Here is a 24,113-nt window from a genome sequence, read left to right on the forward strand (position 1 = left end):
TGGATCGCATTTCAGACACAGTTATAAATAAAACTGCATTTGTCACTGCTTTACTAGATGATTGTCTGCTAGAAGAAAGCTGGCTTTGAGTTTTATTTTGGGAATCTGCAGTGTAGTCACAATATTGCATGAATGTGCAGTTTTTTTAAATAGCTTTGAGTAATGTCCCGAGCTTCAGAACATCAGATAAACAAATTTACTCTGCAACATTTGTTGGATTTTCTCTTTCCATTGAATTTGTATGAGCATTTCCAGTATTTCTCCACCGTGTATGAGCAACACAATCCTATTGTTTTCTTTTACTGCAAGGGAAGAACAGATAGCCTCTGTTTTTTATAAGTAATTCCACCTACTGTGAAGCAAACACCTCATGAGAGCTGCTGGGATGCCAATGACTCAATAGTGCTTTCTATTTTGAGGTCTACCAATTTTTTCTCTGTTAGAGGAAAATAGTGAAACCTTTCAGATCGTACAGCTGGAACAAATGTTCAGATTTAAAAGGGATGAAATACAGAGAAGGTGATTTTCTTTGAAAATACTCAAATGGCTCTATTTAATTTGCTCAGTATGAACTTGCAGATGTTGATGAGATCATTTTGAAGGATAAAGACTCAGCAACAATTCAGCCTCAGTCACTTAAATACATTTAGCTTAGCTGTGCTACAAGAACCTCAGGGTGACAACTTCAAAAGAATAATCAAATAGAGTTCAGTGCAATGAAAACTAAACTTTCAGTGGAGTGAGGTTGATTTAATCTCAAATGTGCAATATTAACAATGCTTATATATTTCAGACTGGCTTACCTATTTTTCTTCACACCAGGGATTCTGTTAAAAAACTGTATTGTACAAGTCTTAAGTGTCACCTTCATCTTAATTTGCACTGCAAATTTCCAGTTGCCTTTCTCCAAACACCATTACAGACTAAACATAACAGGATAATGTAGTTTGTTTGTTCCTATAGTAACATGGCTCTCTGTCTCTGATACTTCTGCTGCCACTATGGACACATTGTTCTCCACTAGTGCTGAAAGACCAAAACTTGGAAACTTTTTTTTTTAATGTCACTGATTTTCTTTGTAATTTTATTCCTAGTGCTTATCTAACTTGCACTGTTTTTCTCAACTGATAATGTTGTTCAAACATTTCTCCAGTTAAAATCAAATTCAGTATAAAATAATTTTCCATTGTTCTGTTGTTTTTTTCAGATTCCGAAACAACAGAGGATGAAGGTGAAGACCAATTTGAGACCAAAGAAGATGGCGGGGATGTCGAGGACCAGGCTGTGCATACAGGTATCCACCATGTTTCCAGATTGCATTTACTCCTTTAGATGATGTGTTTTATTTCTGTTTAACTTTCCATCGATGTTACAATATTACAACATTTGTAGACATTAATGAGTTAATGAGTCTCCAGTTAAAGCTGCACTACACTACACTTGCTAATGTAAACATCCAGCCGACACGGACCAACGTTCAAGCTTGAAAACCAAAACAATGAACTCAAAGACACTAAAATGTTAAGAGCTGGATGGATGTTAATTTCCTGTGCACACATCACTATGAGTGACTCCTTTGCAATTTGCCATTTGATCCGATGTTTTGAAAAATTAGAGCAGCTTTACATTTTCCTTGTTTCAGTGCAAATACCTGATTGCTTACCTTTACGATATGTCATATCTCCTCTTTGCATGAGGTGCAGTGATGGACAAATGTGCAGAAGATGACAGTAGAACACGCGGACATGAGGATCACTCTAACACAACCAGGCAAGAAAGAAACGTCTGCTGATTGTATTACTGGACACAAATTCCATACTTAAATACAATCCTACGCAGACTGACTTAGTAATAACCTACTGATTCCAACAGATTTTGCTTCAAATCCTCTATTTCAGGAACCAGTCAGAGAATTATTCAAGAGAATCTCCTCCACAAGTCCTCCCACCCCCATCCCCAAGACTCATCAAACGTCCCTCCACCTCTCCAATGCCAAGCCGCTCTGGTTCAACTACACCTCTCAGCTTGCGGAAGAAAATAGTCGTGCCAACTGAATACCAAGATACAGTTCCTGGGGAGTTTGAAGAAAAGGTTAAGCAGCCAAAATCTGTGTCCCAAAGTAACACACAGGAATCCCGACCACAGACTCCACTGAGCGAGTACTCCCGCAAAGAATTCACTCTCAGACCTTCCCCAAAGCTTACCAGGGCAAGCTCAAAGGTTTTTGAGAAGGTCCGTGGCTTAGAAGAGAGGAGACGAAGCCTCGATATTCCAGAAGGTTCCATCTCGGGAAGATCCTGGGCAGGGTTCAACCTTGCTGGGTCTGTAGATTCAGATGACGGAGGAAGCCGGTTGGGCATCTCTAGAGAAAGTTCAAGGGAAGATCTAAGGGAGGCTTTGAAAGAGGATGCTGCCGAACGGAGATCTATGTTTAGACAAAGAGCTGCTTCGCTGGAGGAGAAACCTCGCTACTCCCAAAAAGTTCAGGACATTGAGAACAAGTTCACTGAGGAGCTACAGCGCATTAAGAAACTTGTCGGTAAGCCTCATCTGAAGAAGTCATTTTCAACTGAGCAGCTAACTCTGAAGAGCAAGCAGCGCCAGCCTCTCAGGAAAATTGAGCCGATTCCTCCGCAAGTCCTTCAAAAGCTCCAAGAAAGGGAACGTGCCCAGTGGGCAAAGGAACAGAGAGAAAAGGAACTAAGTCAGCAACCAATGCAGCAACAGCAGCAACTACCACAAGACCAGCACAAACCCCAGCCCCAGAAAACAGCAAGCACTGGATCAACAACTGTAACAGTCAGTAGATTTGGAGAGGTTGCAGGCACCCCAGAGTCCATGCAGTTATCTGACTTACCAGGACAACGATCGGTGAGAGAATTAAGCAGAGTCAGTCCAGTTACAGAAATAATCCACAGATCATCGTCACCAGCGTTATATTACCAACAACGGGAAGAGTCGCCAAGCAGAAATGTTGCTGAGATGACATTACGCAAGGTTGAGCGAAGGCCACCGAGTCCGCTTGTACAAAGGGTATCTCGAATGCAAGAATCCCAGCATATCCAAGAGTCTGTGCAAACATCACAAAGGGACGAGACTTCGGGGAGAAAGACCCCAATAGAACTAGTGTTAAGAAAAATTGAAAACAGACCTGAAAGTCCACTGGTACAAAAAAGGGCTGTCATTGTGCAAGATCTTCCTCCTCAACCTCCTCCAAAAGCCTCAAGGATGTCACCGGTCACTCCGACGGAAGAGAAAATGGAAGTGGAGCTATCAAAACCGGCCTTAAAGATAAGAATCCCCGCAATTATTGTTGAAGATGAAAAAATGGAAGAGGATGTTCCAGTGAAAACGAATGAGGCTCAGCACATTGGTACTGGTGCCAAAGAGGGACAGCAGCAGAAGACCAAAGGAAAGAAACGGCGGTCTCGACCCATGTCTCCGGAGTTAGGTTAGATTTGTTTTTCTTCTTTCATTTAGCTCTCTGCAGTAGCGTGAAGCTCCACTCTGCTTGGTTTATGAGTTTAATTAACCAATCACTCATTCCATACCTTGAGGGGGTCTTCCTCTAATTTCATCATGATGACTTCAGGCCTTTCTTTTGTTAAACTGTGCAGATTCTTCAGATGATTCTTATGTGTCTGCTGGCGAAGACCCAATGGAGGCCCCTGTGTTTGAGTTTCCCCTCCAGGACACTGTAGCATCTGCTGGTGCAGATGTGCTCCTGAAATGTATCATTGCTGGCACTCCCATTCCTGAAGGTAACATATTTAACAACAAATGACTCAAAGGTAATTGTAAAATGTTTGTTTAAGCTATCAATACACAGACTGCTCTATTTGTCTTCTCTGTTGAAGTTACATGGACAAAAGACAACACTGAAATCATCGGCATTGCAAATTATGCAGTCAAAGTGGAGGGCGAACGACATAGTCTGCTCATCAAATCAGCCAGAATAAGTGACGGGGGAAAATACTGTGTAACTGCTGTTAATCAGGAGGGCACAGCGTCCAGCAGTGCCACCCTTATAGTTAAAGCAGGTAAGTTTGACTTTTGGGATCCTAGATGAAACTTAAGTGAGTATATGCAGTACACACTGTTTTGTGGTGATTTATTTAATTTTTTTACCCTTAAAAGCGTTATCATTCAAAGAAAGTGTTGCTTCGTTAGTCAAAATGTATGTGTCTGTGGTCCAGGTTTGAATTGTGTATCTACAAAAGCAACAGTTGCCTATTTTAATGCTGCAACATGACAGATGTAGTTATTGTTTTAGTGTTATCGGCACTCAAATATATGTCTTCCCATTTCACTTGGATAAAGTCAGTTTTTATCATAAGCTGAGAACTGTAATTGTAGTTTGTCAAAAATGAAAGAGGACATTTATTTTTCCCCACAGATGAATTTAAAACTCCCTTACGTGGTCAAAAACAGCTGAATGTCCTTGACGATATTTGTTATTCATTGAATTTTTCATTTATTTTTGAAAAGCTCTTAAAAAACATCTTGTGTTCTCTTCCCTCATTGGCATTGTGTTTCAGCTGATTTCTCTCCTGCTCCCTTGTCATTATCTCTCCAAGCACAATGTCTGTGTCATATATTCCAGCTGAACAACCTCACTTATAGTTACCATAGCAACTCAGAGGCGAAACTGAACCTATAAATTGCCCACTGAGGCTCACTGGCTCCACCCACAGTGAATCCACTATTGTTTGGATATCACATTTGACATCTCAGATTCTAATTATATTTTAAAGTGGGGTTTGCTGACATAAACAGCTTGAACTCCTGTGCTCTCATTGGCCCGTGAGCTTAGTCACAAAAAATAAAGTTTACAGGGACAAAATAGGCACATATCGGGCTTTCTTGTAAACAGGATTGTATAAAATAACATGAAACATAATGTGACCCTGCTGCTTTTACAGATTTTGCACAGGAGCCAAGGGGAAACCTGGGCTTGCCTATGGATATCAGCAGCCCAATTACATCTGATGAGGAGTATCTCAGTCCCCTGGAGGAAGGCATGGATTTTGGAGGGCCAGAGCCAAGGCAAAGTATTGACACACGGTTCAGGAAACCCCCTGCATTCCTGGTGAGACTGTACAGAGCTCGGCCTCATTAGATACCTAATTGACTTTCCCTTTTAGAGTATTTGTATGTTTACTCAACTGCATTTTTGACTGTTTGGTTGCCAAATATTGCATGAAAATGTTTCATGTACAGGATGTCTTTGATTCTGTCGATATTAATTTTCCTGTATGAACGTTTTGTCCACTGCGTGGTCATCCCATCAACACATCTGTCAAATAAAACGTCCAGGTAAAATGCCCCTCTCAGCCTCTAACGTACATTACATTTCAAACAGGTAACAATGAGTGATCAAGCTGTCATTGAAGGACAGGAAGTCACCATGTCTGTCCGAATAAGTGGACAGCCCAAACCCATGCTCTATTGGTAGGTCCCCTCACTCCATCGTACTTAAACTCATTGCTTGCACGGGACATGGAGGAGACTTTCTCTGGCTCACAAGCCACGAGCACGCTTGCTTGACTGCATAGCTTGTTCTAGAGCATGCTGCTTTGTTGCATCTGTTAAGGGAAGTGGAAGCTTAATGTTTGCTGCCTAATAATCTCCAGGCTCACAGAAAGAGTCTTAATGGGGAAAAGGGAGGAATAACACACCTCCCTCAATTACCACGGAGCTGCTCACGGCCCAGAAACACAAATCTCTGGCTGAACTAATGAGCCCTTCGACAACAATCTGGAATTCACATGCAAAGCTGAGGCCATCCAAAACAGATCTGATTGTACTTCTTCACATGGGTCAGGCCTTTTAATGCTTGTAGAACACTTCTTCAAATCAGCAAGTAGTTCTTTATTGTTGTTGTTTGCTAAAACAGCAGCTTCAAAGGATAAGACTGGCAATAGTCCATATTTTTCTCTTACAAATTCCACGAAAAGAACAAAGCCAGAAGCCAGAAGCTATATATTATTCCTCTGTGCCATACAGATCTGTTGTTGTCAAGGAACTGATGAAAGTGCATCACTGTTAACTGTGACATGCTCCTTCATTTCCATGAGCATAAGCCCCGCATTTGACTCCGAGCCAGCCCCACATGCGCCATCCTGCTGCTGTAAATACTCACCAGTGGACCTTCTATGGTGGTGAATTAAAAATACTTTCTCGCACCTCTCAATTGTGTGAGAAAGTATGGTGGTGGTCTGGTGTCACAATTATTCAGCAATGCTCGCTAGTTTTGTCCATCTCATGTTAGCACTAGCCTGTTTTGCAGTCAGATGAACACCTACTAAAGTACAAGTCATGACTTGATGCGCTTAAACCAAGAGTTTTTAATTTGAACAAATGATTACAGATTAAATATTAATTTTCTAATTTTAAAGTTGTAATTGTAGTTCTAATTTTAAATAAAAGTGATGGAAGAAATGTATTGAGAGAAGGACTAACACATTGCAGGGTTTGGCCAGCCTTATCCTTTAATATAGGAGGCAAGAATAGGCTGAATCACTCTGACAGGTTCTGTCACTGGAGTTAGTCATGACTCTCGAGAGACAATAGCAGAAAAGAAAATGCTAAACATAATATTGGCAGTCCTGTTAGTAATAATGTATCCCACTCCCCACCCCCTTTATACCACCCAGAATAGAGCTTGTAGTTGAACAAGTGTGTGCTTGGTTATTCGTCAATGCATAAATTAAAAAAAAAAACAACCTCTGAGTGGTGTATGAGTGATTCATCTCTTATTTTTAAAACCCTTGTTTAATTCTGCTGCTTTGTAGGCTGAGGGACAGAGTTACGGTGAAAACAGGCCCACGTCACATCGTGCGTGAGACAGAAGATTGCACTTTTGAAATGACCATCAAGTCAGCAGTGAGAGCAGACTCTGGGATTTACACCTGTAAGATCATTAATGAGTATGGGACAAAGCAGTGTGAAGGCAAGCTGGAGGTACAAGGTACGCTTCTTTTCACGTCTACTGGTGCTGCTTTCCACATTTCACTCTCTTCCTCTGGTTGTAGATCTGTTTTTTGGTACTTGTGGAGTTAACTGTTTGCTAGTGACAAAATTCTTGGCCTTAGTTTAGGTTTGAGTCAGCATTCATGATGATACCATAAGTCCAAGTAAATAAAGCATTCATTGTGGCCTGTGACTAGTATCACTCGACAGCGCTCTTCAGAAAATGTCTTTGATTTACACCCAGCACCACCAGTTGAGCCTGGCTTGGCTGTCATCCGCCCGGTCAGGGACATCACAGCCAAGGCCGGAGAGACGGTTTTGTTTGAGTGTCATGTCATCGGACCGAAGGACACCGATGTGGACTGGCTTGCAGATGGGAAATTGATCCAGCCGGCATTGCTCAACTGCAAGATGCACTTCGATGGGAGGAAGTGCCGGCTGCTGCTCAACTCGGTGCACGAGGACGACAGCGGGACGTACATGTGCAAGCTTAGCACAGCTAAAGGTACGATTCAAGACACTGTCTGTGATGTCAAATCAATATGAATGCATTTATTTTCCAGTCCGCTTCTTCTTCTTCTTCTTCTGAATTCAAATTTGTACTCTTCAGAGGAAGTGACCTCATGTGGCAAACTCAAAGTCATCCCCTCCATTGATCCTCTCTTCACTCGCAAGCTGGACGTTCTAGAAGTGATCGAAGGGCGTAACGCTCGATTTGACTGCAAAGTCAGCGGGACGCCATCTCCGAAGGTCGTCTGGAGTCACTTCGGTAGGACTGTGTATATAATCATACATAGACCTGTTCATCTTAACCACCTGTTAGAACTGCTTCTTGGATTTCGAGGTTGTTCTTGCAACCGACTGACAAGATGTATAAATCCAGACTTTTTCCTCTGCAGACCATGCGCTCACAGAAAGTGAGGACATTCGTATTGTTCAGGAGGCCGGCCGCCACTCTCTTATCATTTCTCACGTGACCAGTGAGGATGAGGGTTTTTACACGGTCACGGCCCGCAACTGTCACGGCGAGGCGGAGAGCTCTGCCGAACTTTACATACAAGAACCACGGCCAGCCATCTCCTCACAGATGTAAGAGCACGCTATTCAGCGGATGTCAGGCCACAGCTCTTGTGTGCTTCGTGGGCTGTAACTCACATGTCTTCTCTTCTCTTTAGGGCTAAACTGGAGAAGATGCCATCGATCCCGGAGGAGCCGGAGGTCCCAGAGAATGAGGTGGAGCGTTTCACTATGCCTGACTTCATCAAACCCCTTTATGACCTGGATGTGATCGAGGGAAAGGAGGCTGTGCTCAAGTGTAAAGTGGCTGGTTTGCCTTACCCCACCATCGTCTGGTTCCACAACGGCAAAAGGATCGAGAGCACCGAGGACAGGAAGATGACACAGTGTAAGTGTTTTAATATGGACCAAGATTCAGTTAATGTTCAGGCCTGTCAAATTACTCAAGCCTTACAAAGCTTTTACAATCTATTTCACATTTCTCTATTTTTTTATATTTCAATCAAAAAATAATTTTGTCAATTATGTTTAGAAGAGAAAACTTTCTAAGATCTAATAATTCTGTCTTTGCATTAAAAAAAACCCTGTTATAGCGGAATGTAATGCTTAATGTTCAAATTAACACTAACCTGCCCCTGTTCTGAGTAAATAATCTCCATCTCAGCTTTCTCTTACTTCAGAGAAAGGACTGTCAGTACTCGCACGACCTCGAGCTTTTGCTTTACAGACAGTGGTTTTCATTCTGTAGATTGTGTTTAATTTGACATCATTATCCTGTTGAATACAGTGAGCTAAGATGCACAGCGATGCCAACAGGGCAGTAAACCTTGTGTCTTTTCGTCTCTGTTTTGTCTGTCCTGTAGTCCGTGACGTCCACAGTCTGGTCATCCGCTCTGTGTGCCATGCACACGGTGGCGTCTACAAGAGTGTCATCTCTAACAAAGTTGGCAAGGCCACCTGCTACGCTCACCTCTATGTCACAGGTGACTTTCAGTCAGTTTAAAAAAATGACACACAATGGGCCTCATGCAAGAACCACTTGCATTTATTCAGGTGTTGGTCATTTAAGAGAGTCGGAGAAAAAATAAGTTAAGAGTATGAAAATGAGTGATCGCATGATTGTCATCAATGATACAGAACAGGTCAAAAGCAGATCACAAATATCATTTCCATCATTTTCAGATATCCTCCCCGACCCTCCTGATGGGACTCCAGTGATTGAATCTATCACTGGTAAAACCATCACCTTAAGCTGGAAGAAACCAAGGAGGCTGGACCCTTCCATTGGTATTGATATTCAAAATCGCTTTAATCACCAGATTAAATAAGTCATTTATGTTTTTAAAGAATTTATCCTGCGGACATTAATGCAAACACATTTAACAAAGTGAATTCTTTCATAGATTAAAGACATAAAGATCTTTAATGATCTTCTGAAGTAAAATTAATGAAAGACTGATGTTCATGCATGGACAATAGACACAAAAGTTTATCCTGAATGTATTTTCTACACTGAACATTAAAAATAATTTGAAAATAGTATTGACATTTTGTAACATGTTAGAATTTAGAAATGCAATTTAACTCCTGTGGACTAACTCAAGACAAAATGCTCATTAAGCTTTCTTAAGAGCTTAACTAAGGAAAATATTTTATTTCTGAGGACAGATTTAAAGCCATTAAAACCTCTTCCTGTCAGATCCCAGCTCCCTGATGTATGCCATCCAACAACAAGCCCTGGGCTCCATCCAGTGGACCATCATAGCTTCTGGCCTGAAGGAGACCACCTACACCATCACCACCCTCTCCAAAAGTGTGCGCTATGCTTTCAGGGTCCTGACCATCACCTCCAAAGCCTTCAGCAAACCCTCACCTGCCACTGACCCAGTGCAGCTCCTGGACCGAGGTGCGTTCAAGGTTTTATAGCACCTAGTCATCTATCGGTGTGCACTACCTGTTTTTAAAATACTATCTGTGTGTACATTATGATTTTCTTCTAGGTTCCTATCTCCAGGAGGCTCCAGTGGTTATTGATAAGCCAGACATTGTATATGTGATGGAAAACCAGGCAGTCACCATCACTGTCACCCTTAATCATGTCAACGCTGCAGTCATCTGGAAGAGGTATCTGTGTCTGTTCTGACAACTTTCTTACTAATCTGTCTTTTTATTTATTTACTATAACACTTTTTTAAGCATATAAAGTATAATTATATATGGTCATTGTTTTCATTTTTTAATTCTATTATAATCTCATTGAAGAAATAAAAACATTGTTAAATACTCCAACTAGTATACTAACAAACACTGCAGCTGTGTTTGTGGTTTTCAATACAACTTTTCAGGAGGAGTTCATTAGTTCAGTGACATCTGGTGGTAAAGTCACCACCTAGTGGACTCCATGTATCACAGGACAGTCAGGGTGTATGACTGATGATCATAATTACAGTATGACAATGCAAACAGGCAGCTGTTCAATTCCAAGTGATTATCAGAGATTCCAGAACAGTGAAGAAAGTTTATTTTTGTACCCTGACTTGATACTCAAGCAGGAGCCAAACATCCACCAGTGATAGTCCACTGCTCTCATTTAATAGCATTAATAACATTAATTCTGGTTTTCGCTCTTCCACAGGAGGGGAGTGGTCCTGTCCAGCAAACCGGGCCTGTACGAGATGACGATGCCAGATGACGACCAGCACACGCTGAAGCTGCTCAAAGTGAAGAGTGCTGACATCGGAGAGATGGAGTTTATGGCCTCCAACAAGTACGGCAGCGACAGCTGCACCTTCACCGTGGAGATGGCAGGTAGGTATTAGACTGATCTGTCAGTCGATCCATGTATCCGTCCAGAGCTGACGTAACTTGGAATTTTGCCTTTGCACCTCTCTCCACAGCTCCGCCGACATTTGAAACTATCATGGAGGACCTGGACGTTTGTGCTGGGGAGACCCCTCGCTTCGCTGTGGTTGTGGAGGGCAAACCCATCCCTGACATCCTCTGGTTCAAGGTTTTTATCGATTTTAGCTGTCAAAAGTAATTTAAACCCCAAGATAGACTCAAATACACAGTGTGCTGAAGTTTTAAAATGGAAATATACCAAAATAGATTTTTGTGATCAATCTCTGAAGAAATATTGCTGAAAGTTGCAGCATCTCTTTCAGAATGACATCCTGCTGTCGGAGAGCAGTCATTACACATTTGTGTACGATGATAATGAATGTTCCCTGGTGGTCCTAAACGCTCGTCCAGAAGACTCCGGGGTTTACACCTGCACTGCTAGGAACTTGGCAGGATCTGTATCCTGTAAAGCTGAACTCACCATCCATGAAGGTAAGGGATCAATAAAAAAGCCATAAGAAATCTAAACCCCCCCTGAAGTGAAGACACTAACCAGAATGAACACCCAATCTTTCTTGTAATTATTTGTACATTGAGCGACTTGTACGTTTCCCTTTGTCTAATTAAAACTTGGCCATTACTGTAGCTAAAAGTAAAGAGGATCCAATGGACGATGAGGAGACTATTCTTAGGAAAATGCGCAGACTGACCGACCACTATGACATCCACAAGGAAATTGGAAGGTGAGACATTTTTAGGCCTGCATTTAAAATTCCTCCTGATACAATATAATGCAGGAGAACCACAGTCTGCAAAATATTTCTTCATGCCTCCATCTTGCCATTTTGAACAGGTTTAGAATTGCTCTGGACTTAAGCGGTGACGAGCTAAGGTTGAAATGAGGTCTTGCTCCTTTTCTCCTCCAGAGGTGCATTTTCCTACGTGAAACGTGTGACCCAGAAGGTGGGCAAAATGGAGTATGCCGCAAAGTTTATCTCCACACGGGCCAAGAAGAAGGCGTCTGCTCTGAGAGAGATGAACCTCCTGTCCAAGCTGGACCACGAGAGAGTCCTTTACTTTCATGACGCCTTTGAGAAAAAGAATGCAGTCATCATCATCACTGAAAAGTATCCTTATCATGCAGTTAAACCAGAGTGCTGTGGTGCAGAATATACATTAGTTTACTTGACAGGTAGGTAAAATGATATGAATAAAAATGTTTGCATGTTCACTTTTTTGAGTGAAATAAACATGCATACATCCTACAAATATATGGAGCCTTAAATAATCTATAAAGATGTCACGAGGAGCTGCTTGACAGATTTACAAAGAAATCTACAGTAATGGAGTCTGATGTAAGTCCTCTGTTTTATGGCTGCACAAGTTTCACACTTAACATTTTCAGTGAAGATTGAATCAACTGTGTGTCCTTTAAATGTCTCAGAAATAACAGCTGCACTGATACGTTTGTGCTTTGGGACCACCAGGTACGTTCATGTATGAGACAGCTGCTTGAGGGATTGGACTACCTTCATCATCTGAACATCATACACCTGGACATTAAGGTAGAGCCTCATTGATCCTCACTCTCCTGCTCTTTCATGTAAAAACTTTGCATTAACTTTGTATTTTCAACCATTTGGCAAACGATCATGCAAAATTTACTGTGATAGTAGAACATGATCAAATGTGACTTTGTCTGTCCTCAGCCTGATAACATCCTCATGGCAGACCCCCATGGTGATCAGATCCGGATCTGTGACTTCGGGAACGCGCTGGCAATCACACCTGATGAGGCTCAGTACTGCAAATATGGCACTCCAGAGTTTGTTGCACCAGAAATTGTCAATCAGACCCCCGTGTCGAAAGCATCGGACATTTGGTAGAGTATCTCTTGAAATTACAACAAAACTGTTTTCTGTTTGTTTTTTTTGTAACACACCACCTTTTTCTAATTCTCTTCTTTATTTTCATAGGTCAGTTGGAGTTATTGCATATCTCTGGTGAGTAAAATTCTTCTGATTATAATTATTCATTTTCTTCCTCATTAAATGTATTCCAGCGTGCTGAATATCACTGTCAGTTTCTGATGTGTTTGCCTGTTCAGGCACTACTCTTAGGCTTCTCACAAGTATTTCTTTCCGTTGCCAGTCTGACAGGAGTTTCTCCATTTGCTGGAGAGAATGACCGCAGCTCCGTACTGAACATCAGGAACTACAATGTGGCCTTCGAGGAGAGCATGTTTGCTGAGCTTTGCCGAGAGGCTAAAGGGTTCATCATAAAGCTGCTGGTAGCAGACAGGCTGTGAGTAGCACTACTGCATCTCTATTTCTCATGGTCTGTTTTATGTAAGATACTGTATGATTTATAACTACAGCAAGCCATTCAGTGTATGAGTTTTAGGTATGCTGAATAATACATGAGTTATCGAAGAAAATACTTTCAGTCACCCTGCTGTCTGACACCATCCTTAGTCTATACAGCACAGAGGCCTCATGGATAAAAGACTGCACAGCTTCATACTGAAAGATGGTGTACTCACAAAATGTACACACTCACAAGCATTAAATGTATAAAAGTGCGCACACAGCATGTCCTGCACACCTTTCCTTTCCTCCACCTTTCCTTGGTTTCAGTAGGTTTTCATTGTGCTCAATCAGCCAGACCTACTTGAAGTGAGGCTTAAGGCTCAAAAAAACCATCGCAGCAGTATAGAGGATTCAGAGAGAGGTGGCTGTTACTTCTTCCTAAGTGGCTTTTTTCATTAATTTGATTCAAGTTATAGAGGGTGGGAAAAATAGCTTTTCCTCCAGCGTTGGGGGAACTATAAATTGGAAATGACGATGCCAGCTGGGTTTGGCCTTTCTGATGTTAAACATTATTCCATATGAGCAAATTGGCTCACGAAATCAGGTTGCAACAATCTTGGTCGGATGGATAACTGTGTCGTTATTTGATGTGCGCCAGTAAACTTTAGACTATTTGTAAAAACACACAGACAGTACAAACAAGGTTTATGTCAGCAATGAGATGATGTGAATTGTGCTATTTGTCCATTCAATATAATATTCATTCGCTATTCTCAGGTCTAATTCATTTCTGTTTTGTTTTTTTAGATTTTCATGTTATATTCAATGTTTCGAATGTTTTTTTTATGAATTGTTAATATTTCAAGCTGTTAAACAACTCTGGCAGGTGTCTCACTGTCATTTTAGTCACAACTTTCACAGCATTTGTGAATAAAAAGTCATTCACTCATGTTAATGGCCTTGTTTCAATATAGATGCTTTTCAAATGGACACCTGGTGTTTATATTATGTTATACTCTAGTCCATGCCTACAACTCTCATACTGCCTACCTCTAGTGCTTTTCATTTAAGATGGTTAAGACAGCACACTTTATTAAGATAGATAATGGTAAAAATGTTCATATGACCTGAAAGACTGATTTATTCCTTTGTTTCTGTAGGAGACCTGATACTCAGGAATGTCTCCGACACCCCTGGTTCAAGGTAAGACAAGACCAGTGGCACTTAACACTACAGTGATAACCATCCACAACCTCTTTCTGCAGTAATTTCTACTTGACGACACTGGTAAAGTTCCCATTCCTACATTTAATATCTATTTATTTTACAGACACTTAGCAAGGGGAAGGCCATCAGTACAGACGCCCTGAGAAAGTTTGTATCTCGCAGAAAATGGCAGGTGAGGGATTCAGATTTTCTATATTTAATTACACCCAGATTGCCTACAACTAATTCAATGGTCACAACTTTTAATCTTTCAATCATTAATCATATCATTTCCTCTCACAGCGGTCACTAATCAGCTATAAATCAAAAATGGTCATGAGGTCCATACCCGAGTTGCTGAACGATTCCTCCAGCCATATCTCCATCGCAGTTCCCAGACACCTTAAAGAAGGTTCACCTTTGCCATCATCATCCTCAGATTCAGATGAAGACATTGATGAACTGCCATTTATTCCAATGCCACTTAACATGGAATTCTCTGGATCAAGGATGTCACTGACTGACATCCATACCAATGAGCAGGAACCAGGAAAGCAAGATGGTACAAGTAAATGGTCTGGGTCTCCTGTTCAAGCCCACGAGGCAATGGAGTGTGGTCCTAAACAAATGGATAAAGAAGGAGTCGAATCAACAGGTAAAAGCCGCCTGCGGAAAAGGTCATCACAAGACAATGGCGGGGGTTCCTCAGATGAAGAATCACCTGCCGAATTACCGCAAAAGTCAGAGCTGCCTAGAAAACCCTTGCGAAGGGGTTCAAGCATGGAGTCAGACAAACCAGAGGGTGGACGACGAAGAGGAGAGCTAAGACGTGGAGGCTCAGCCGACAGCGCATTGCTGCTCCGGATTACACCTGAGGAAGGAACTGGAGAAGGAAACCAAGAGGATGGCAGGAGAGTTCTCAAGAAAGCTGTTTCTATGGAACTACCGAGGAGGAGCACCAGCCCAGGAACTGCCAAGATGAGTCAAGAAGACTATGCTCTGAAACTGGAGCTGATGAGGCAGAGACTGCTTCGTGGTGGCTCTGTGGACAACAAGATGAGTGGGCTAAGAGGACCTCTGTTGGAAACATTAGGAATGGGAGATGAAAAACGTGTAATATCTTCAGATCGCTACTCCCGTACTGCTCGTTTGGGCCCACCTCCACTAACTAGAGCTGCATCCAGTGATTCAGCAAGGGACGATGTTCCCAAACCCAAAGTTTTGCGCAAAACTGCCTCTTTCAGTCAAGGTGATTCAGAACCGATAGCTTTACACCGCCGGTCAGGAGCTCCCTTAGAGATTCCTTTGGCACAGGTAGAAGAGAGGAGGCTGAAGGAGGCCATATCTATGTCAGCTCTAACGGAGCAGATCAAGCTAGACTCCCGTCCAGTAACGCCCAGAGAACCTTCACCAAAACCACCAACACCAGAGTCTGTTGTGCAGGAAAGTCCAACCAAAACAGAAAGCGAGGAATCATTCATGGAGAGAGAGATAAAGCCTGATGAGTCTATGAACGAAAAGATGGATGGGCTGACTACAGATAGTAATTTTGATGAGAGATCGAGCACAAGTGGTTTCTCAGAGAAGGATATGAGCATATCAGAAGAACCAATGATTGAATCAGAGTATACAGGACAGAGAATCCCTACACCCCCTCTTGTGGTCCAAAGCTCTAAACTAGAAGAAAAAATGGAAGAAGAAGAAGAAGGAGAAATAAGAGAGGAAGAGATTATGAAAGAAGAAGAGGAAAGAATTGTCAGCGTTGCTGAAGAAAATGAAAATGAAAAGGTTTCTGAGGAAAAGGTAGAAGAAGAAGTAAATATGCCTGCTAAATCTGACATGATCATAACCACAAGCTCAGTTATGGTGAGGCCAGCACAAGAGTATTCGCATCCCCCAACAAATGTTGTGTCAACATATGAACCCTCGCTTCCGGCTCGAGTTGTTCTTCCAGATGGAAGCATGTCAGCATATGCCAGTATTATGCAGACTATCATGGTCCCTTCACTACAGCCTGCCAATGAACAACCGCTAGGCCCCTCTACACCCGTTGTTTTTCCAGCCACCTCGTCATCCTCAGTGTCAAGTGAAACATTTTTACCCACATCTTCACCTGCCGGCATGCCCACTGCTTTACCTGGTCCAGCAAAGCCAGCCATCATATCAACCACTGAGCACCCTGCTGTATACTCTAGGGTAGCATCGCCTGAAATGATCACAAAAGAGCCCAGTCCAACAAAGACTACCACGCATTCCTCATCCCAACAAGAGCTCTCAGCAGGAGCTGGCTTTGAGGACATTAGTTCTGAAGAGGTCTTTGAGGCCCGCTTCAAAAAACGTGAGTCTTCCCTCTCAAGAAGTCTAAAATTTCTGTCACGGTCAAAAAATGAGGACAAACCACAAGCAATTTCATCAGACTCTACAGAGTCAGGTGAAGAGATATACAGGCCTGGGCCTATTGGTGCACCATTGGAACTAGCACAAAGGAGACTTGAAGAGAAATCGAAGTCAGTCCAGGACCTCCGTGAAGCTCAAAAGGACCAAGGCTTTATGAGAAGGCTCTCTATGCGTCTAAAGAGAACTCCATCAACTGAACGCAAAGACGAAATGACCAAAGAAGAAGATTCAGTTGCTTCAAGACGTAGGCTTTCGTGGACTCTCGGCCGAAGAGGGTCACAGGATAAGAAGGAAGTAGAGATGATGCGCATGGATGGTGGAGGTGATGCAGCGGTGGAACAAGATGAAAAGGATCTTAAGAAACCTAACGAATCACCGGTCTTGGCAATGCGCAGAAAGATTGAATCAACAGTGGCTGGTATTTCCACAAGAATTCGCAGCTACTCGGAGGAAAGGAAAGCATCAGAGGACAAAGAAACCAAGAGGACACCCATTCTTTCCATGCTTCGTCGCTCAACATCAGAGAGCCGTGCTACAAAGGTTCCCAGTGTTCCTCAGAACCAGCTGGCATCTCAGGCCACTAATGGCGCCTCATCAGAGTCCCTAGACTCCATGTCCAGCCTCAAATCAGAAACAGCAAAGGGTATGACGCAATTACTATTGCCTATATATCAATTGCACTTTCTTGCATGATGATTGATTTATGGAGTTGGTTGTTTTTTTCTTGCAAAGCTGCAGAGGGTGAGCGCAGATCCCGCTGGGATCGATGGGGCTTGACCAGAGGGAGGCGAGACAAGACAGTATCACAGCCTGACATACCAACAGCAATCTCCAGAGATAATAGTTCCCTACGTTCACGGCAGTACTCCAAACTGGCGTCCGGTAGGTCACACAAGAGTGTATATGAAGAGGCTGTGATTGCGCTGCATGATGGTTGATGTTTGCTATTATTAGACATGCTGGGAGATATAGTTAATCATTTTCTTCTTGAGAGTTAGACAAGAAGGACGTTGTTTTATCTGTTCATTAATTTGAAAGCTAGGCCTGCCAACCAGCTAGCTTAGCAGAAAGAGTGGAATGAGGGAGGTACTGACCTCTTAATCATGTAACTCTCTGCAAGAAAGCAAATAATTGTATTTGCCAAAATGTCAGGCTATAGCTTTTCTTAATTTAATTTTGTTACTGCCACATGGTCTTGCAAAGATAAGATAAAATAAAACTTTATTAATCCCCAGATGGGGAAATTTGGAATTATGGACCATAAGACAGAGATTGTACGTCAACATCATAGAATTTTTACTTCATAAATGCAACATTTGATGCCTTTGTATGTATTTTACATATACAGTACCTGTTTATTGTAATAGCAGAAATTAAGAATGACAGTGTGAGGGAAGAACTAAAAGACAAAGGTTCCTAGCTGAGCTTAGTCTCCATGGTTCCAATGATGTTGGTCTTAACTATCACAGTACAGTAATTACAATAATCATAACTTTTAATTTGACCTCAATACATAGTATGGCGATGATTTAAGTGTTCTCATGTCCCTTGCTCACAGATTTCCCTCCAGTATTCCACATCAAGCTGAGAGATCATGTCCTGCTGGAGGGGGATCCAGTTACACTCAGTTGTCTGCCAGCAGGCAGCCCCCACCCACACATCACCTGGATGAAAGGTAAGGATGATGTTATGATGTAAATGAGGCAGGATCAGGTAACTGATGGTCTCACAGATGGATAGTCAGACTCACTTCACTTGAAAAATTACAGTCATTTACATACTGTAATTATTCTTGGGTGCATGAGTGCAGAGACATAATGATGACTTACATTGGATCTCGCTATATACTAACATATGGCACCATGTCAACAGATGTTGCCTACAGTGTAAACAGTATAGGAGATAAGATAAAAAAATACTCTATAAATTGATTAAACGACCAGTTATGTGTTTCATCATTTCTTACATTATATTTTTGAAAATTTTCTCATCATTTATAATAAGTACTATAAACTGAAACGTTCATCGTTATGACCATTTTGATGCCTGTGGTGCATGTTTCTGCAGATAAGAAGCCCCTGGAGATTGATGCCAGGATGAACATGATCGCCTGCCCAGATGGCCGCCAGCTACTGATGATCATGCAGACCACCAAGAAGGATGCAGGAGTCTATGAATGTGTCGCTACCAACCCTCTGGCCTCCGTGTCCAGCTCTTGCACAATATCTCTTGCTCGTAAGAACTGACAAGTACACTTTCTGTGAGGGGCAGTAAACCTTGTTAGTTCTATATACAGAGTGCAGTATGTATTATAGTACTATATATAAATAAATACAGTACTAAATGTTGTTCTCATGTATTGGATTGATAATAGAGAGCCTGGGAAGAAACTGGAGGCCAATTAAGAGCCCAAGGACAGATGATATGTGGCATACTGATACATTTGTCTTTACAGGTCTGCCCAATCGTCCTGGTACCCCTGAAATACCTCAGAAGTACAACAACACAGCCTTGGTACTGTGGAGGCCCTCAGACACCATGGCCCCATGTACATACTCTCTGGAGAGGAGAACAGAGGGTCAGTTTTAACTAACAATGATCTAATGTTTTCTTCCCTTTTTTAGTCAGAGAACTATTGTCAGGCGTCCACAGATTGAACCCCATGGACGGTTGTCAATATATGGGTTTTATCACTTTATTTTATTCTTTTCAAATGAGCTGCAACCAGATGTACCCACTGTAGGTATACACGTGTTTCACTGTGCAAGTCACATCATCATCAGACCTCATAAATACTACACATGATCTTGAGGTTGTTATGGCAACATGTGGGCCTTGGCATACAGTGGTGAAGGGGAAGTAGTGAACTGCATGTTTATAGCAGACGAGGTTTAACAGCCTGAACGATAAATACAGCCTAGCAGCCTCGCCACATTCAAACCACATTTAGCCGATTGGACGTTTTTTATGTGCTGAGCTCTAATGTACAGCATCAGTACATCAACACACATCAGAAATGAGACTGGCCACAATTGTGTGTGGGTGTGTATTTGATTTACAGTAATGGCAAGTCTGATATAATAATATTGTAAATAATATGGACATATCTTATTTTTCCTCCTCAGGTGAGACCAACTGGTTGATCGTGGCTACAGGGGTGGCAGACTGTTACTACAATGTGGTTGACTTGCCAGCAGGGGGCTCCTTCAGGTTTAGAGTTGCCTGTGTCAATAAAGCGGGTCAGGGCCCCTACAGCAACCTTTCAGAGGTCGTAAACCTGGATGTTTCAGGTATGTATTATCTCAAAGGAAATCTTGGAAAACTTTGTGTTTTTTTTAGATAATGCAAATATACTGTAAATTCCTCTCTATTTACATCTTTGATGTATCTCCTTAAAGTTGTGTAGCTTTTGTTACATATGGCTTTGATATGATCTGTTATGTACAATGTACTTTACTACCTCATTGCACAATGTGTTAAAAAGACTTAGTTGTAGATCATGGTATTATAAGTCTTTGAGGTGTTTCCTCTTTCTACTTGTGTTTCAGTAGAACCAGCTAAATCCAGCGCTCCTGTGGTGGTGAAGACTGTCCCGGCAACTACTCCTCCTCCGCCTGTGGTGATGATGTCATCCATGAAAGTGCCTCCCATCAAACCAGCTCCGAGTAAATCCACTCCAGTAACGCCCGCCCCTCCCTCAACTTCAGCTCCTGCTCCATCTGTGGCTAAATCTGTTTCTCCTGCAACCATCAAACCCACAGTGCAGGTTGATGCTAGCCGTCCTGCAGTCACTCCACCCGTTACTACAGCCCCGTCCGAACAAGCTCCTGCTCCGACCACCACAGCTTTCCAAGCCACGCCAGCCAAAGCCAAGACCACCCTTAGCATCAGTATGAGCAAACCCCAAACCAAACTGGCACCTCCCCCTGTCGTCCCACCCAAACCTCAGAGTCCTATAAATGTGGTCCCCTCAATAACCAACAAGCCCCCTTCTCCTGTACCACCACCTGCACCTGTCATTGGGAAACCTATTTCCTCTGTTCCGATGTACAAGCCAGCTGTGACCACTCGTGTTACTCCGCCTTCTCAACCTAGTTCCACCCCGACAACCTCCACCCCTTCAGTCACTCCTGTCACCCTCTCACCGCCTGTGGTGGTGGTGCAGAGCTTGACCCCTGTGCTGCAGGGAGGGGACAGCTGGGGTACCCCATCTGGACGGGTCACACCATCCGGACGGGTCACACCTTCGGGACGGGTCACACCTTCAGGACGCAGGACGCCGTTAGGGAAGCCTGGAGAGGGATCTCTGCGACAGGGAGTTCCACAGAAGCCTTACACCTTTATGGATGAGAAAGCAAGGTAACAATTACTGATGGACTGTAATATAAATAATCCATTTTAGCAAAGCAGTCAGAAAACTATAAACTGTACTTTACAAAAGATAAAACCATTTTAAGATTTTAAAGCTGCTATAATCAATATTTTTATATTAACATTACATTAAATGTCTACAGTACCCAGTGATTAACGTCTTTTAACTCACAGTTTGGGTTTTTACGAACCAAATCATCTATCAGAAGCAGCTGTTTTCTGCAAAAAAAAAAAAAAAAAAAAAGCCCTGAAAAGCCGCTGTTAGCTGCTGAGCAAGCATCAAACAACAACTAGACACAGTGAGCGACTAGCTGGTGAACATAGTGAAGCATGTAGCAGCTGAAGAGCCAGATATTCCCTCCAGGAGTTGGTTGAAACCAAAAGTTTACAGTGGTACTGTACACAGCATAGTACAGCTTTTTGATACTAAAAGTATGACAGGATAATACATGTTGGAATTTGTCTTTCATTTGGGATTTTTTTGACCACAAACCAAAAATGTCACGCACGTCAGATTTGGTGTCAGTAGCTGTACACACAGTGAACACAGCACAGCTCTCTCTCTGTTTTTTCTGCCCAGTGGATATACAGCGCTTGGAAAACAAACAACTGACTGATTCTTTTTCACACACAGGGGTCGGTTTGGTGTGATCCGTGAGTGCCGGGAAAACGCCACGGGCAACCTCTTCATGGCTAAGATTGTTCCGTACGAGGCAGACAGCAAGCAGGAGGTGCTGCAGGAGTATGACATCCTCAAGTCGCTTCATCACGACAGGATCATGGCTCTGCACGAAGCCTACGTCACGCCGCGCTACCTGGTGCTGATCTCCGAGTACTGCAGTGGGAAGGAGCTGCTCTTCAGCCTCATAGACAGGTGAAGCCAAACGGCTGTGCTTGTCGAGGCGGTCGTTTATCTGCTGTGAAATCCTGACTTTGGTTCTCGATTATAATGAATAAGCTGAATTTGTGTAGAAATGCAGCCACAAGCAACTGCCTTCTTCCTCTGACGAGCTCTTGTTTGTTGGTGTGTTTCAGGTTCCGTTACTCAGAGGATGACGTGGTGACCTATATTGTTCAGATCCTCCAGGGTCTGGATTACCTCCATACCCGACGCATCCTCCACCTCGACATCAAGCCAGAGAACGTCATCGTCACCTACATGAACGTCATCAAGATCATCGACTTTGGCAGTGCTCAGAATTACAACCCTCTCTTCCTCAAGCAGTTCAGCCCTCCTATTGGAACACTGGAGTACATGTGTAAGAGTTTTTCACAGAGCGCTGGGAGGGTAAAATCCAAGCTGCTCTAATCAATATTTTGATCAAATGACTACATGTAACGTGAAAGGTGTGACAGACCCTCTGCAGATTCCCTGGAGCTTTTTTGCATCTTCCTGCTTATTGTTTTGGTTTTATGGCCCAACCAGTTAACTTCTTTGGGAGCTGGTTGAGACCAAAACGAGCTAAAAGGAGAGTGAATATTTGACTTACATTTACCAAGTGGATGGAGACTAGAGAGACTAGAGCTTGGTGAATAATCGATTAGTTGATCCAAAGAAAATTAATTGCCAACTATTTTAATGACCAATTAGTCGTTTCAGTAATTTTTTCAGAGAACAAAGTGCAGTTACTAGCTTCTTAAATGTAAGGATTTGCTGCTTTTCATTGTCTTTTATGATAGTTAATGAAGAGTCTTTGGCTTTTGGACTGTTGGTTGGACAAAAAAAAAAGCTATTTGAGGATGTGACTTTGGGCTGTGGCAAATCATTTTTCACAATTCTTTGACATTTTATAGGTTAATTGATTAACTACGATGTTGTGCTGCCCTCAAGTGGCCAAAAAATTAGTTCAATACATTTCTTGGACAGATGATTTAGTAAGTGTGTCAGTGAGTTGCTTAAAGTTTGTTTACTCAGGGAGACTCATTTAGATCAAGAACTATTTTGCAAAAGGGCCGTGAGGACAAAGCACATACATGCAAGGTTATGACCAGGTTTGTGTGTTCACACAGTGTAATTATCACACAGACAACAAATTAAACCATCACAAATGTTATGAGAAATATCAGCCAGAGAAACTTTCGAGGAGTAGAAGTAGAAATCGTTAAGTGGAAATGTGTTCAGTGGATGTTGTGAGGGTGCTGATGTAAGACACTCAAAGGATTAAAACACTAGAATTCATCCGCTAATTTATGACAAAGGAAACAACACAAAATGCTCGTTCGTGGATTTGTTGTGTTAATACAGATCTTCTGCAGTTAGTGTTAATGTGGATGGTATATGTGACTGTTTTGTTGGTGTGCATGAGCCAGCTATGGAGACATGAGAACTAAAACTATGCACACACATTTAGCAACACATACTGCAAACTGCTTACATATACAGAATCACAGGCAATAAGTCATAAACTGTAGTTAGTGTGGACCATTTTCAGATTTAATTAAAGTTCTGTGTGAAATCTCCATGCAGCTCCAGAGATGCTGAAAGGCGATGTTGTGGGCCCTCCAGCTGACATCTGGAGCATTGGTGTACTGACCTTCATCATGTGAGTACTGCTTTGACAGCTTCCACCCAGCAAGCCCTCTTCAAATAGAAACGTAGTCGTGTTCTTTCAGTGAAATGAGGCTTTGATTGAACATTTGTCTGCTGCGTTTGCTTTTCAGATTTCAGGTCTTTTCCATATATTACAATTTAACACGGTGTGAATGTTTTGCCACTTTGATAATATTGATTTAATTCACAGCTAACCTCATGAATCTTCAGGTGTTTCTGTGCATTGCTCATATGTTTTCAGGGATCTTTTGTGAGTGAAACTTTTCCCTGGTTTTTCAGGTTGAGCGGCAAGTCGCCGTTCATTGAAACTGATCCTCAGGAGACTGAAGCCAGGATCCAGGCAGCGAAGTTTGACCTCTCTAAACTCTACCAGAATGTGTCCCAAAGTGCCTCTCTGTTTCTTAAAAAGATCCTCTGTAGCTACCCTTGGTAAGCCAAACATTTGTCCG

At 42.4% G+C, this 24,113-nt stretch overlaps 1 protein-coding gene across 1 annotated transcript in view; it reads left to right on the top strand.

The window, feature by feature from the left end:
• spegb (striated muscle enriched protein kinase b) overlaps window positions 1–24,113 on the top strand; it is a 36,576-nt gene that overhangs the window by 9,047 nt on the left and 3,416 nt on the right. The window contains exons 2-40 of the mRNA XM_041950320.1: window positions 1,208–1,294; window positions 1,698–1,770; window positions 1,899–3,451; window positions 3,618–3,761; window positions 3,858–4,040; window positions 4,923–5,089; window positions 5,363–5,451; window positions 6,795–6,970; window positions 7,217–7,477; window positions 7,583–7,741; window positions 7,872–8,061; window positions 8,148–8,377; window positions 8,853–8,972; window positions 9,172–9,276; window positions 9,689–9,895; window positions 9,990–10,113; window positions 10,625–10,797; window positions 10,887–10,999; window positions 11,154–11,322; window positions 11,477–11,573; window positions 11,757–11,957; window positions 12,128–12,185; window positions 12,318–12,395; window positions 12,540–12,712; window positions 12,807–12,833; window positions 12,982–13,134; window positions 14,300–14,342; window positions 14,470–14,538; window positions 14,649–17,385; window positions 17,475–17,624; window positions 18,301–18,417; window positions 18,810–18,977; window positions 19,198–19,320; window positions 19,868–20,032; window positions 20,294–21,101; window positions 21,748–21,987; window positions 22,149–22,372; window positions 23,581–23,656; window positions 23,944–24,093. Coding sequence (XP_041806254.1) covers window positions 1,208–1,294; window positions 1,698–1,770; window positions 1,899–3,451; window positions 3,618–3,761; window positions 3,858–4,040; window positions 4,923–5,089; window positions 5,363–5,451; window positions 6,795–6,970; window positions 7,217–7,477; window positions 7,583–7,741; window positions 7,872–8,061; window positions 8,148–8,377; window positions 8,853–8,972; window positions 9,172–9,276; window positions 9,689–9,895; window positions 9,990–10,113; window positions 10,625–10,797; window positions 10,887–10,999; window positions 11,154–11,322; window positions 11,477–11,573; window positions 11,757–11,957; window positions 12,128–12,185; window positions 12,318–12,395; window positions 12,540–12,712; window positions 12,807–12,833; window positions 12,982–13,134; window positions 14,300–14,342; window positions 14,470–14,538; window positions 14,649–17,385; window positions 17,475–17,624; window positions 18,301–18,417; window positions 18,810–18,977; window positions 19,198–19,320; window positions 19,868–20,032; window positions 20,294–21,101; window positions 21,748–21,987; window positions 22,149–22,372; window positions 23,581–23,656; window positions 23,944–24,093 — 10,180 coding nt within the window. The remainder of the gene's footprint in view (window positions 1–1,207; window positions 1,295–1,697; window positions 1,771–1,898; window positions 3,452–3,617; window positions 3,762–3,857; window positions 4,041–4,922; window positions 5,090–5,362; window positions 5,452–6,794; window positions 6,971–7,216; window positions 7,478–7,582; window positions 7,742–7,871; window positions 8,062–8,147; window positions 8,378–8,852; window positions 8,973–9,171; window positions 9,277–9,688; window positions 9,896–9,989; window positions 10,114–10,624; window positions 10,798–10,886; window positions 11,000–11,153; window positions 11,323–11,476; window positions 11,574–11,756; window positions 11,958–12,127; window positions 12,186–12,317; window positions 12,396–12,539; window positions 12,713–12,806; window positions 12,834–12,981; window positions 13,135–14,299; window positions 14,343–14,469; window positions 14,539–14,648; window positions 17,386–17,474; window positions 17,625–18,300; window positions 18,418–18,809; window positions 18,978–19,197; window positions 19,321–19,867; window positions 20,033–20,293; window positions 21,102–21,747; window positions 21,988–22,148; window positions 22,373–23,580; window positions 23,657–23,943; window positions 24,094–24,113) is intronic.

The sequence above is a fragment of the Chelmon rostratus genome, chromosome 13, assembly GCF_017976325.1.
Source record: "Chelmon rostratus isolate fCheRos1 chromosome 13, fCheRos1.pri, whole genome shotgun sequence".
Taxonomy (NCBI): Eukaryota; Metazoa; Chordata; class Actinopteri; order Chaetodontiformes; family Chaetodontidae; genus Chelmon; species Chelmon rostratus.